The 15,555-nt window shown below is 43.2% G+C and overlaps 1 protein-coding gene across 1 annotated transcript in view; it reads right to left on the reverse strand.

The window, feature by feature from the left end:
* Nucleotides 1-15,555, reverse strand: part of akap6 (A kinase (PRKA) anchor protein 6) — a 215,411-nt gene that overhangs the window by 122,719 nt on the left and 77,137 nt on the right. Inside the window, 1 exon segment of the mRNA XM_055155461.1 lies at nt 5,114-5,241. Within this exon segment, the coding sequence (XP_055011436.1) occupies nt 5,114-5,241 (128 nt within the window).

Consider the following 15,555-nt stretch of genomic DNA (forward strand, 5'->3'; position numbering starts at 1 on the left):
CGCCTCCCCTCTTTCTTCTCCTCCTTCATTCCTCCTTTAAATCCACTCTTCCCTCTGTCAACACTGCCCATCCTCCATCCTCCCCTCTCTTTCTCGATCCATCTCCTCCTCTCCCTCCTTCTCTCTCTCCTTCTCCTTTCTCTTTCTCTCTCTCCTCCCTCACTCTCCCACCTCCCCTTTCTTCTCCTCCTTTTCTTCTCTCTCCTCATCTTCTCTTCCTCGCTCTCCTCTCACCCCTCCTCACTCTCCCCTCTCTCCTTTTTTAAATCCATTCTTCCCTCTCTCTACACTGCCCGTCCTCCATCCTCCCATCTCTTTCGATCCATCTCTTCCTCTCCCTCCTTCTTTCTCTCCTTCTCCTTTTTTTTCTCTCTCTCCTCCCTCACTCTCCCGCCTCCCCCCTTTCTTCTCTTCCTTCTTTCCTCCTTTTCTTCTCCCATATTTCTCTCTCCCCATCTTCTCTTCCTCGCTCTCCTCTCACCCCTCCTCACTCTCTCCTCTCTCTTTCACTCCATCTTCTTCTCTCCCTCTATCTCCTTCTCCTTTCTTTCTTTCTTTCTTTCTTCCCTCTCCCTTAGTCGTCCCTCTCTCCCCCTCCATCCCCCTCTCTATCTCAACCTCCCCTCTTTCTCTCTCTTTCCTCACTCTCCTGCCTCCCCTCTTTCTCCTCCTTCCTTCCTTCCTTCCTTCTCCTCTGCACTTCCCCTCCTTCCATCCCCCTCTCTTTCCTCTCCCTCCTCCTCCTCCTCTCTCTCTTTCTCCCGTGCGCTCCGCTGACAGGAAACACTTTGTCTGACACGTCTCCAGGGGGCGATGGCGGCGTCGTGTTTGAAGCGACACAAATTAAACGATTGATGCATAATTTATTTATTATTTGTTTATTTTTTTCCCCGCGTGCGAGCCGGGGCGCCATGGAAACGGAGACGACAAAACTCGACTCGAACGGAAGATAGCGGGATTAGTCCGATGAAAGTGAAAACGCTTCTACAGAACTGCTCCTATTGGATTACAGTTCTCCTATTGGATTACACGATATTAACAGGGATTAGACTGATTCTGGAGCCCGGATTTTACACACACTTTTTAACCACAGCAGACAAGAGAAAAACTAGACCGAACACACACCGAAAACTACTAACTCATTTATTCACCAAAGACTAAAGGTTTAACACAAGTCTGAGCCTCCATTCTGAGTTTTGTTTTACTGGTTTTGACGCAGTAGTTGGTTTTTTTTTGTTTTTTTTGGCATATATAATTCTTCGGTGGTTAATGTTTTATCCCTGGTGTAGTTCATATTAGAACATTTTTAGACCTGGTTTGGATCTAGTTTAGTTCTTGTTTAGTCCAATTTAAAGTGCTGGTTTAGTCCTGATTTAGTTCTAGTTAAAGTCCTGGTTTAGTCCTGGTTTAGTCCAAGTTAGAGTCCTAGTTTAGTCCTGGTTTAGTCCTGGTTTAGTCTTGGTTTAGTCTTGGTTTAGTCCCGATTTACTTCTAGTTAATGTCCTGGTTTAGTCCTTGTTTAGTCCTAATTAAAGTCTTAGTTTAGCCCTGGTTTAGTCCTGGTTTAGTCCTAGTTGTCCTAGTTCAGTCCTGGTTTAGTTCTAGTTAAAGTCCTGGTTTAGTCCTGGTTTAGTTCTAGTTTATCAAAACCAAGACTTACACAGGTCTAACACAAGACTAAACCAGGACTAAACCAAGACTAAACAAGGACTAAAACCAAATATGAACAAGGTCTAAATCTGGTCTAAACCTGGACTAAACCTGGTCTGTGCAGTGTCTTGTGCTTAAAGGTTGAGGAGCAGATGGAAAGGTTGCGTGTTTCATATTGGCAGCCTTCACCTTTGAGGGAGACGTGTTTGTGGATTTATGGTCCATTCTCTCCTCACGATCTGTCTAATGCTCCTCATCCACTCTTGAAAACTGATACAGACACACAGGAGACGCTGCTGAAGCAGACCTGCTTCAGACCTGCGTCAGACCAGGTTTAGTCCTGGTTCAATCCTGGTTTAGTCCTGGTTCAGTCCTGGTTTAGTCCTGGTTTAATCCTGGTTCAGTCCTGGTTTAGTCCTGGTTTAGTCCTGGATCAGTTCTGGTTTAGTCCTGGTTCAGTCCTAGTTTAGTCCTGGTTCAGTCCTGGTTCAGTCCTGGTTCAGTCCTGTTTTAGTCCTGGTTTAGTCCTGGTTCAGTCCTGGTTCAGTCCTGGTTTAGTCCTGGTTCAGTCCTGGTTCAGTCCTGGTTTAGTCCTGGTTTAGTCCTGGTTCAGTCCTGGTTTAGTCCTGGTTCAGTCCTGTTTTAGTCCTGGTTTAGTCCTGGTTCAGTCCTGAGTCCTGGTAGTCCTGGTTCAGTCCTGGTTCAGTCCTGGTTTAGTCCTGGTTCAGTCCTGGTTCAGTCCTGGTTCAGTCCTGGTTCAGTCCTGGTTCAGTCCTGGTTCAGTCCTGGTTTAGTCCTGGTTCAGTCCTGGTTCAGTCCTGGTTCAGTCCTGGTTCAGTAGTGGTCCTGGTTTAGTCCTGGTTCAGTCCTGGTTCCTGGTTTCAGTCCTGGTTCAGTCCTGGTTTAGTCCTGGTTCAGTCCTGGTTCAGTCCTGGTTCAGTCCTGGTTCAGTCCTGGTTCAGTCCTGGTTCAGTCCTGGTTTAGTCCTGATATGTGAGTGTGTGAGCTGAATCGGACACACGCGGTGGAACCAAAGCTCTCATTCGCTTCGCTCTCTGGGAACTGCCTGGACCTCCGCGATTACTCCCTCCTCTTTTTACTCTCTCCTCCTTTCTTTCTTTTTTTTACTCTCTCTCCTCTTTTCAAAGTCCCTCCTCTCTCCATTTGCTGAAGAACAGATTTGAGGTGTTGAAATGAGAAATGGACATGAAAACTACAGGTCATAAAAGTCAGGTTGGACAAAGATCACCAAAGACGGTCTGTTATTCAAAAAGTCCTGTTGGACCAATAAACATGAATTTGTGCTGTCAAAGGTTTACCACAACTAAACTACATAGACCATGATCCTTTGCACCAGTGTAGCCAATACAAAGACACACTGTTATTAAAGGTGCACTGTGTAACTTTTCTGGCTGAGTTTCAGTCAAGTGATAATAATGTAATAAATGTGTTTTTGCGTTGCCTGGAATGTTCCACAGTACCACATTAAACTTATCTAGTTTCATTTATTCAATTAAACTTTTTTTCATTGTCAAAATACTTAAAAGTCCTGTATTATACATGTTACCTCCTTAAAAACAGACCTAGAGTTGTGTTTTATTTCATTCACACATGTTTGAGTAACTTTTTATTATTAGTCTGTCTACATCTTCAAAGCTCAAAATGCTCTGTTCCACCTTGTGATGTCATGTAGTGGTAGTTTTGCTTTTAGTTCAGTAGAGATGGGCAGTTCCAGGCCTGATAAGATCTCATTTCTGTGTAGAATCTGCACACCTGACTGTCATTGTCACAGTCATTGATTTACCCAGATAACGTAGGAAGAAAAAATGTGATTGGTCCATTTCCATTTCCATTATATTAACCCTTTGTTTCCTAAGAAATATCAGTCCAAGTTTATAACACTGATCTAGAAATTATTACTTGTGTAGTGTTTATTACTCACTGCATAAAAAAATATTCAATAAATATATTAGTAGTACAAAAGTCCATTCAATATTTTTCTTGAGCCTTCACTGAACACCTTGAAGGTTCTGAGGTTCCCCTGTGAAAGAAATGCTGTTTGCACAACAAATGTGTGGCTCTTTCATTTACATTTCTAATACTCTACTTTTTAATTCATTAATTGGTTTTGCGTATAGCATGAGATTAATCGCGATTAATCGCTCAAACTCAATTAATAGCAATTTTTTAATTTTTTTTTGCCCAGCCCTATTTTTATTATTATTTTTTTAGTCCTATATTACCTCATCAAAAAAAAAAAAGTTGTGCTTTTCATTTACACATGTTTGAGTAACTTTTTATTATTAGTCTGTCTATATCTCCAAAGCTCAAAATGCTCTGTTCCACCTTATGATGTCATGTAGTGTCCTTTAGCTCAGTACAGATTGACAGTTCCAGGGCTGATATGACCTGGTTTCTGTGTAGACTCTGCACACCTGACTGGGCGACAGGTGAGCTGGAGGATATGACATCTTGGTCCCTCACACCTTCATCAGGTAAGAGGACAGCCCCTTCCATTACTCTTATATAAGTTAAGGAGACTGCCCCCTAAAGAGTAATGAACCAATCACAGCAGTGAAAAATAATACATTTACAATAAGACCCCAATAGTATATATGATTAGCTGTGCACTAATCTCTCCTGAATTAAAACACATGGATAATAATTTGGAAAAAACAATCCAGATAATTATCAACATTAAAAAGTTCACAATTATGTTTTATTACACAGAGTGTAACATGAACCTCCCTCATGGCTCAGAGGGAGGGTGTACTGGCACGCTTCATTACAATCACAACATTACATTAAACAACAACTCATCATTTAAGCCTTTAGGACTAAGAGTTTGTAGAAAATTCAATAGGCCAAAAAGTCCAATAGTCTTTGTGTCTTTTTAATGTCCAATCATGGTCGACCACAGAGTTTTATTGTGCTTTTGTGTTCACTTATGCGAGTTTTGAGTTTTCGTATGGTCCAAATGATTCTAGTGAAGGTGTGTGGAGTTTAAAAACACAGTGGAGCACATCCTGTGACATCACGAGGTGGAACAGAGTGTTTTCTGTCTGAGAGATGAACCCAGCCTAAATGTGCAGGGTTTGTGTGTCAAACATGTGAATGAAACAAAACACAAGTCCAGGTCAGTTTGTGATGAGGAAACATTAGATCAGAACATAGTGCCATACGGAGCGTTTAAGTGGAGTCATGTGGTTGTTTTCATGCAGATTGCGAAGTTTACTAATGCTATTGATCAGTCACCATGAAGATAGTTTGCAAGTTTTTCTATTTCTGGAGTCAGTCCCTGTGTATTCTTCCCATGGTCGTTAGCATCAGCCACCAAAAGTGAAATGTTATGAATAATGAAGGTTTGGGCTGTTACCGACGCACTGACAACATTTACGTTTCACCTTTCCTCCTGGTGGTGGCGCTGGGGTACTGCGGTTCACTATAACTCTTAAAGGTTTACCTGCTGGCCCTGGTCTGTGCAGAGCTCCTCCTGCTGGCGGGGCTGGGGTACTGCAGGCTGTTCAGTCTCACAGCCATCTGCTCCAGCGCCGCTCTCTGAACCTCGAACTGAGACGACACCAACTCCACCTGCAACACACACAACACACACAGAAAACATGGGAGTAATCTGATCACTCCAGAAATCAGATCATGATCACGTTTCAGGTCATATTTCTCTGTTGGGAAAAGCACGAAAAAGTGAATGGCTTATAGAGCTGTACCAGGTTGTGTACAAGACAAAAATATATTTGCATTTTTTACTTCTGGCAACCAAGAACCAAGAAAGTACCACTGAGTATCACCAGTCTCCTCTCTCTGTCTCTCTCTTTCCCCTTCCCCTTTCCACTTTCTCTCTCAGTTTCTCTCTCCTTTCCTCTCTTAAACCTCTTTTCATCCTTCCTGGAGTGTCTAACCTGTACTGTATTTCTCTCTTCCTCTGCTCCCTCTCCTCCTCTCTCTCCCTCCTTCCCAATTCTCTCTCTCTTCTATTCTTCTCCTATTTTAAACCCACCTGTATCCTACCTTTTTTTTTATCTCTCATCTCTCCCTTTCTCTCTGCCTACCTCCCTTTCCTCTCTTCTCTTCTCTCACTTCTTCCTTCTCTCCCTGTGCTCTCCTCTTCCTCCCTCCCCTCTCTCTCTCCTCTCTTAAACCTCCCCACCTCTTCCTCCCTCCTTCCTTCCTCTCTCTCCTCTCCCTCCCTGCTCTCTCTCCTCTCTTAAACCCCTCTCATTTCTCTTTTCTCTCTCCCCTCTCCCTCCCTCCCTCCTGTCTCTCTCTCCTCTCTTAAAACTCTCCTCTCTACCTCTTCCTCCCTCCTTCCTTACTCTTCTCCCCTCCTTTCTTTTCTCCCTCACACCTCTCCCCCCTCACTTTCTCGTCTCTTAAACCTCTCCTGTATTCCCCCTCTCCTCCTCTCTTTCCTCCTGGTCTTTTGCTCTCTCGCTCCTTTCTTAAATCTCTTCTGTATTCACCCTCTCCTCCTCTCTTTCCTCCGCTCTCTCTCTCTCTCTTTCTCTCGTCTCTTAAACCTCTCTTTGTATTCCCCCTCTCCTCCTCTCTTTTCTCTCTCTCTCTCTCTCTCGTCTCTTAAACCTCTCCTGTATTCCCCCCTCCTCCTCTCTTTTCTCTCTTCTCTCTTCTCTCGTCTCTTAAACCTCTCCTGTATTCCCCTCTCCTCCTCTTTTTCTTCTCTCTCTCTCTTCTCTCGTCTCTTAAACCTCTCCTGTATTCCCCCTCTCCTCCTCTCTTTTCCCGCTCTCTCTCTCTCTCTCTCGTCTCTTAAACCTCTCTTGTATTCCCCCTCTCCTCCTCTCTTTCCTCCCGCTCTCTCTCTCTCTCTCTTAAACCTCTCTTGTATTCCCCTCTCCTCCTCTCTTTTCTCTCTCTCTCTCTCTCTTTCTCGTCTCTTAAACCTCTCCTGTATTCCCCCTCTCCTCCTCTCTTTCTCTCTCTCTCTCTCGTCTCTTAAACCTCTCCTGTGTTCCTCCTCTCCTCCTCTCTTTTTCTCTCTCTCTCTCTTTCTCTCGTCTCTTAAACCTCTCCTGTATTCTCTGATTACCTCTTCAGTCTCATCCTCTTGTGCGTGTGTTGTTGTTTGGGTGAAAGACGCGCCCTTTGGAGAAGCTCTGAGTGCGTTCACACACGGACACGACACACACTCTACACACACTCTACACACACTCTCCACACACGCTCCACACACGCTCCATACGTGACACATAAGAACACTGAGGGCAGAATTAGACACAAATCCTCACTCCACAGATAAGAGGAGCGTCTCTAGAACACAACAGGCTTTACCGCTCTCCCATCAGCCGCCCTTTCTCATGCAGTAGTTGTAATACTAGTCATAATAGTAGTAGTATAAGTCGTAGTAGAGGTAGTATTACAAGGTTTACACAAGTATCTGTAAGTAAATACTGAACGGGCCTGAAGATTTTTTCATGTATTTGTGGAAAATGTGTCTTGCCTGAAAGTTGTGATAAATGCTTAGAAACTCTGCATCGAATTAAAAAGTGCTATTGCTGGCCTAGAATCAGGATGTGCACAGTTAGCATGATAGTTGTTGCTTTTTTGTGATGCTAAAACTTCGCTCTGGTCTGTGAGAGTTTTGAAAAGCGCTCATAAACACATCGCGGTGAATAATTAGGAATGAATAAGGAAAGCAAGGAATAACAAAACATCACGACCAAAAACCTCGTCCTTCTCCTTCTCAGTGTCCAGTTGTTCATGTTCTGGCTCCGGTACGAGAGGAACTTCTGAAAATCTCCAGGTGCTCGATGCTGCGTCCATGTTTGGACAACTTCTGTAAACACAGAGCACGCTCGCTGCGGTTGTGCTACGTGTCTCCAGTGTCACATGTGGGACACTTTTGGGCCGTTTAATTTTCACACTGGAGTCACATACAAGTCACATTTAATTGGAAATGTGAACGACCTCACAAAAACATCGGATTTCACAAAAAAATCGGAATTGAGTGTTAAGCCCTGCAGTCTGAACGTAGCCTTAGTGATCCATGTGCCATACTGGTGCGGCAGCTGGCGGGTCAGCTCTTAATACACATTTGATATGATCTCATGGGCCAAATTTTGGTCTGACATGTCTACATTAGCGTCCGAGTACAGGTCAGGATCAAACACTGAACATGTGACAGAAACTGCAGACATGTAAATGGAAAACTCAACTTATAGTCTTCCTGTGAGAGAAAGAACTAGACCTTTAACATGTCTTACAGTGGATCTTGGACAATGGAAAGAACAACACACAATACTCACATTTCCACCACTGACTTGTTGTGTTATAGATATTAGTTGGTACACAGATGTCTTTGAACTCTTAATATTTGAATTTTTCTAAAAGTCTAGAGGAAAAAATGAAAATTTGGTAGTCACTGTTGAACTCCACTGATGATGGAGAGAAGAGAAAAGCGTCTCAGGTGAGGGACAGATACAAGAGGCAGATGAGAAACAGAACTGAGACGAAGGAGTGTGAGTGAACACAGGCTTGGACAACAGAATTTAAGACTTTTTAAGGCCTTAATTTCGTAACATGAAATTTAAGACCTTTTTAAGACTTTTAAGACCCCGCGGCTACTCTGAATAACTATCTCCATGGAAACAAGCACCTGACGGGCCCTCTAGAAAACCAGAAAAGTTCCATAGTGCACCTTTAAGACAATTGAAGTATTATTTTTAGAACTATTTCCAACTCAGTTTTAACCCGAGCACATTTCGTCACGTTGTTGTTGTTGTTGTTGTCGTTGTTGTCGTTGTGCGTTCTCCAAACCAATCTGCAGTTATCAGAGCCCAGATTGTGAAACTGTTGGCTCCTGAGTGAAAGTGCTGCGTTTTGAAGGACTACAGTAGCGGCTCACCTCTCGTCTGGCGTGTTTCTGCTTTGCTTTATTAGCGTCCTGATTGAGCCCGCGCGCTCGCCGTAGATTGGATGACCTTTGCGTTCTTGGACGGCTCCGGTGGCGGCCATATTAGCGCTGTCTGTTTGTACACTGGCTCATCTGCATATGCTCGGGATGCAATTACCTCTGGAGTGGGGCTGCGCGGCGAGCGGCGGGAGCGGGGCAGAGCGTGTGAGCGGCGTGCCTTGATTTTCTCATATCGGGCCAATTGTGCGCGCATTACGGAGACGTGGACGTGTATACGAGTGGTTTAGGCCAATCGCGGGACTCCGAGCTGTTTATTTAAATCATTTATTGAGTGGAAAGCGTCATTGTAAAGCTCAGACAAAGTAGCACACATCAGATGGAAATGTGTCCACGCAGAGGTCTGAGGAGCTACCGGGATAGAAGCTTTTATAGGCCTGAATATGAGGCTTTAATGCTGCCGAGAGACTGCGCCCATATAAATATATCACTGGTGTTTTCAATGAGATGGAATTCTTTTCATTCCGCTGCTAAAAGTGGAGTTTGTGGAGCTGTTTGTCCTAATCATGAGAAGTCTGGCACAGTAAAAGAAACGAGCAAGGCAACACGTCTAAGTGAGTCAACTAAATATATGTGAAATATTCTGTTTAATTTCATTCAATTACAATAAAGGCAATTCGTTTGGTAATTGTTTCCCGCTTCCTTTGGTAATTGTTTAGTTCTGGTGTCTGGCCTCAGGATACAATATTAATGCCTGTTTTAGACCTGGTTTAGACCTGGTTTAGACCTGGTTTAGACCTGGTTTAGACCTGGTTCAGTCCTTTTTTGGTCCTGTGTTAGACCTGGTTCCATCCTGGTTCAGACCTGTTTTAGTCCTGTGTTAGTCCTGGTTCAGTCCAATTTTAGTCCTAGTTTAGACCTGGTTTAGTCCTGTTTTAGTCCTGGTCAAGACCTGGTTCCATCCTGGTTCAGACCTGTTTTAGTCCTGGTTTAGTCCTGGTTCAGTCTTGGTTTAGTCATGTTTTAGTCCTGGTTCAGTCCTGTTTTAGTCCTGGTTCAGTCCTGGTTCAGTCCTGTTTTAGTGCTGGTTTAGTCCTGTTTTAGTCCTGCGTTAGACCTGTTTTAGACCTGTGTTAGTCCTGTGTTAGTCCTGGTTCAGACCTGTTTGAGTCCTGGTTCAGTCCTGTGTTAGTCCTGAGTTAGACCTGTTTTAGTCCTGTGTTAGACCCGGTCCAGACTTGTTGTTTTAGTCGTGTTTCAGTCCTGGTTCAGTCCTGTTTGAGTCCTGTGTTAGTCATGTTTGAGTCCTGGTTCAGTCCTGTGTTAGTCCTGGTTCAGTCCTGTTTGAGTCCTGTGTTAGTCATGTTTTAGTCCTGGTTCAGTCCTGTTTTAGTCCTGGTTCAGTCCTGTTTTAGTCCTGTGTTATTCGTGTTTCAGTCCTGGTTCAGTCCTGTTTTAGTCCTGAGTTAGACCTGTTTTAGTCCTGAGTTAGACCCGGTCCAGACTTGTTGTTTTAGTCGTGTTTCAGTCCTGGTTCAGTCCTGGTTTGTGGACGCTGATGCCTGTATTAGGGTTGTATTTAGAGCTCTGTGTGAGTCCAGATCGATGTGAGTTTGATGAATATGTAACTGCTCCAGGACCCGACGCACGGACGCCATTTTGGACCCGCTGTTTGTGTGTCCGTTTACCCACAATCCCCCTGGACAGTTCGCACGCGCTCAGTCCGCTCGTGTTCAGCCGTGTTTATGTGAATGAGTGAGGCCTCCTGGGGTTCACCCGCGGCAATATGTGTCAATCAAAACTTAAGAGAAGAGAGGGAGAGAGAGAGAAAGAGCAGAGAGGGGAGAAAGGAGAGAGAGAAAGAGGAGGAAAATAAAGAGAGGGAGTTACAATAAGAGAGAGACAGGAGAGAGAGTAATGAGGAGAGAAGACGGACAGAGTGAGAGAGGAGAGATACAGCAGAAAGAAGAGGTAGAGAGAGAGAAACAGTCACCGCCCACTCTGGCTCCAGAAGTACATTTCTCTTTTGTATTTGTCATAGACTTTCTGGAAAAATTCATATTAAAAGTTTGAAAGCTCAGGATTAATCAGCTGTGTGGTAAACAATGACCCCAAGACCTATCACTGGATTTAAAACATGATTCTTAAACTTATATAATATAAACTAAAGGTGTGCATTGCGATACGTATCAATATTCACATGTCACGATTCAGTGTATCACGATATATCCCGATACTAAAACACTGGATGATAGATTGCGATTTATGAATAATTACTTCTAATAATACAGTCAACTACACAATTGTATGAACTATCATTTTTAGATTTTTTTTTAAATCATGAGAACAGTGAAGAGAACAGAAAAATTCAGTGAGTGAATTTTTGTGAAAATTTTAAAAATCGATTTGGATCCATTTTGAATCGATTTGAGAATTGTCCAATGAAGTATTACGATATATCACTGAATTGATTTTTTCTTACACCCCTACTATAAACTGCTATTTTATATATATATAAAAAAAAAAGAAATAAAAAATATATATATATAAAAAAGCAGAATATTGTGCTTTATTGTGAGTCCAGAACAATGAGGTAACAACACTTAAATACTGTCCAGGCCCTTCCCAAAAACAGTTTAGCTTGGCACAGAAATGTAATAAATGTAACACCTTTACATTAGTGCAGTGGTGTCAAACTCAAATTCAAAGAGGCCAAAATTAAAAACTGGGACTAAGTCGTGGGCCAAACTAAATATTGATTGAAAAATTTCAACAACATCTGCAGGTTTTCTCTTCTTTCAAGATATGTAATGTTAAACCTTTTCTTAAAATATCTTTAAAATAAATGTTTAATAATAGTTTTGCTTAAACACTGAATCTAGAACAAGCTGAATATAAAGTAATAACAACATTTTAAGTAAATAATGTCTCTATAGCCTATCTGTAGCTTTTGAACTCCTTTTTTTTACAAGCCAACAACCAGTGAAAATGCGCCAATGTATTTGCAAAGCATTCTGGGATTCGTAGTATTAGTGGTGCATGCGCCATACTGGTGCGGCAGCTGGCGGGTCAGCTCTAATACACATTTGATATGATCTCATGGGCCAAATTTTGGTCTGACATGTCTGCATTAGCATCCGAGTACAGGTCAGGATCAAACACTGAACATGTGACAGAAACTGCAGACATGTAAATGGAAAACCCAACTTATAGTCTTCCTGTGAGAGAAAGAACTAGACCTTTAACATTTCTTACAGTGGATCTTGGACAATGGAAAGAACAACACACAATACTCACATTTCCACCACTGACTTGTTGTGTTATAGATATTAGTTGGTACACAGATGTCTTTAAATTCTTAATATTTGAATTTTTCTAAAAGTCTAGAGGAAAAAATGAAAATTTGGTAGTCACTGTTGAACTCCACTGTTGATGGAGAGAAGAGAAAAGCGTCTCAGGTGAGGGACAGATACAAGAGACAGATGAGAAACAGAACTGAGACGAAGGAGTGTGAGTGAACACAGGACTGAAACTGACCAATCAGCAATCATCTGACAGCTGTTTAAATAAATCACTTACACTATTATTCATGAGCTGGTAAATGGTGTGAGTTTCCTTTTTTAAACTAAATTTGAAGAACATTTCATTTCTCTGTCTTATGGGATCTCACCATTTAAAGATGATAATTATTGATTTCTTCGTTCTCAATCATTTCCATAATTTATTGATCACAAGAAATTCCGTGCATTCATTTTTGAGCCCTTGAAATGAACAAGTCAATAAAGAAGGAATGAACTGAACGAGGAGAAATACAGAAATATGTCCTCAAGTCTCAAGGTGGACTGGACCAGGACTAAACCAGGACTAAACCAGGACTAAACCAGGACTAAACCAGGGCTAAACCAGGACTAAACCAGGACTAAACCAGGACTAAACCATAATGAAAGCGACTTGGGCGATGAAAAGGCCGCTCTCTGCACACGAAATTGAACAGGTCTCTGGTAAAGTCTGTGTTAGTGAAATGTTGAATCTTCGGCAGAAAATTGAACTTATTTCCTGAATTTTGTTGCATTTGTGGCTTGCCGTGGCAACCAATCCAAAAGAGTGTGCGGGGTGCAAAACGTGTGTATGTGCGGTGTGCAAAATGTGTGAATGTACCTGTGTCTGTGTGTGTGGCGCGCAAAATGAGTGTATAGAAGTGTGTGTGTGTGTGTATGTGCGGTGTAGAAAAATGTGTGAATGTACCTGTGTCTGTGTGTGTGGTGCGCAAAATGAGTGTATAGAAGTGTGTGTGTGCGGTGTACAAAAATGTGTGCAGTGTGCAAAATGTGTGTAAATAAGTGTGTGTGTGTGTGTGTGTGTGTGTGTGTGTGTGTGTGTGTGTGTGTGTGCAAAAGCCGCGGGCTGCTTCCAATTTGGCGATAGAGCCGTAGACGCGGGGACAGGACTGCAGGACGCACACGGACGGATTAAAAACTTAATTATGTTTTAAAATGATATTTTAATTAAATATGGACGAGGCAGAAGCGGAAACGGACACACAAAATAATGAATCACACACAGACAGAAGCGCACGGCAAACTCTGACAAGAAAACACAACGCCACGGGACTTTACACGAGGTTAGGCCAGATTTCACGCTCACTGTCACTTCTGTGTTTACAATAAAATAATTCAAATGTTCAAGATGTAATTGAGGGAATAAACGGTTTTCCGACTGGTTTTTGCTTTTTGAACTCGACTCGATTCTGCGGCGCACGGTCCAGGTACGTTTAGTCACGCTTTTCTCACAAAGTGAAAATTATATTAGTAAGAAATATTTTCCCCAAAGCCATGGTTCAAACTGGAGAGAGTTTCGGAGCCACATCGCGAGAGGTTTTTACAGTCGAAATGATTAAATTGTGCAATAGCAGAGTTTCTGTTGTAATGAGAATCACACAAGTTTGGCCGGTGACACTCAAACACCCAAGAATTCATATTTTACACCAAAACGAAAAGTTAAATACTCAACAACTCCCTTCCTCATCTCTCTCTTTTTCACCCCATACTGCCACTTTCTCTGCCCCTTCCTCCTCCTTTATTCTCTTTCTCCCTCTCTCATCTCCTCTCTTCTTTCTTCTCTCTCTCTCCGTTCACCTTTCTTTAGCGGTGATAATTAAATTGTTTCTGGTCTCTATTGACAAAGTGTGCGTGGACATGATGGGCGTGTCTCCTCTCTGTCCTGTCCTCCCCCGGTAACGTCTCGCTCTCTCCTCCTCTTCCTTCTCTTTCTCTTTTGTGTAATACAAGGTGATGGAACTGTCTCTCTTCTCTCTCTATAGTTTTCTCTCTTTCTTCCCCTCTGTTCGAAGACAGAGTTAGATCTATCCCCTCTCTCCTCTGAGCTGTCTCTCTCTCTGTTTAGTGTGAGATACATGATGAAGCCGTCTTCTTCTCTCTCTCCTCTCTTCACCCTGGTTTATCCCTTCCTTTCGAGATGATGGAGCTGTCTCTCTTCTCTCTCTCTAGTTTTCTCTCCTCTTTCTTCCCCTCTCTTCGAAGACAGAGTTAGATCTATCTCCTCTCTCCTCTGTGTCTCTCTCTCTCTGTTTAGTGTGAGACTACATGATGAAGCCATCTCCCTTCTCTCTTTCGTCTCTCTCTTTCTCCTCTCTTCTAGCTGGTTTCTCCCTTCCTTTCGAGATGACAGAGCTGTCTCTCCTCTCTCCTCTCTCCCTCTTTCTCATCTTCTGGTCTCCCTCCCTACCTGTCTCTCTCTCTCTCTCTTCTCCTGAACGATGAGTCTCTCTCTCTTCTCCTCCCCTTCCTTCTCTTTCTCTTTTGTGTAATACAAGGTGATGGAACTGTTTCCCTTCGCTCTCTCCCTATAGTTTTCTCTCCTCTTTCTTCCCTTCTGTTCTGTAGATCTATCTCCTCTCTCCTCTTCTCTGTCTCTCTCTCTGTTTAGTGTGAGACTACATGATGAAGCCATCTCCCTTCTCTCTTTCGTCTCTCTCTTTCTCCTCTCTTCCTCCTGGTTTCTCCCTTCCTTTCGAGATGACAGAGCTGTCTCTCCTCTCTCCCTCCTCCCTCTCTATCTGTCTCTCTCCCTCTCTCTTCTCCTGAACGATGGGTCTCTCCCTCTCTCTCTCTTCTCCTTCCTCTCCTCCTCCCTCCCTTCGATGATGGTCGGATCGATATTTGGAGCGTTCTAATTAAAGGCGTCAGAGGAATAAATCCATGTCATTATGTTTGAATGAGCACAAGGTCAGAGCTGGACCTGCTGATCGCTCACTATCACACAGGACCGAAAAAAAAACAGACCAAAAACCAGACTCTAGACCAGGATCTGAACCGGACTAACCAGGGTCTGACCTTGGACTTAGGCTCCGGGTCTACGGCTCCACACGAGTTTTAAGAAAGTCGAGAAAATTGGTCGGGAAAAAAGGCCTAACTCAGAGTCACGGTCGATGTGTGGCACAGAATACATGTATTTTCAGAAAAGGTCAAAATGTGAGTGAACATTAAAGCAGCACTGTGTCACTTTTTCGCTGGATTGTACCCATTTGCTCGCCTTGGGTTGTAATGATATATGATTAGAACATCTCCGTGGAGACAAGCGGACGACGGACCCCCAACCGGGAAAAGTGCAGCTTTAAATAAATAAAATATATATGTTTCTACCCCTCTATCGCTCCTCCTTTTTCTCTTCTGTGTGTTAAATGCACATGTCTCTCTCCTCTCTCCCTCCTCTTCTCTCTCTTTCTCTCTCGGATAATCATTCTGGCACATTATATCCTTTCTTTGCTCTGGTTCCTCTCTTCATCCTCCTCACTCTCTCTCCCTCCTGTCAATTAAATGCAGATGTCCGTCTCTCTCATTCTTTCTTTGTTCGTTGCTCTGGTTCCTCTCCTTCTCCTCCTCCTCTCCTCTCCTCTCTCTACCCTCCAGTGAGATGATAGATCAATCATGTTGCTTTCTCTCTCTCTCTTTCCTCCCTCCTTCTCCTTCTCTCCCTCCTCTGAGTTAAATGGAGATGTG

This window comes from Boleophthalmus pectinirostris, unplaced genomic scaffold, assembly GCF_026225935.1.
Source record: "Boleophthalmus pectinirostris isolate CB_2022bp ecotype Guang Dong unplaced genomic scaffold, ASM2622593v1 HiC_scaffold_10, whole genome shotgun sequence".
Taxonomy (NCBI): Eukaryota; Metazoa; Chordata; class Actinopteri; order Gobiiformes; family Gobiidae; genus Boleophthalmus; species Boleophthalmus pectinirostris.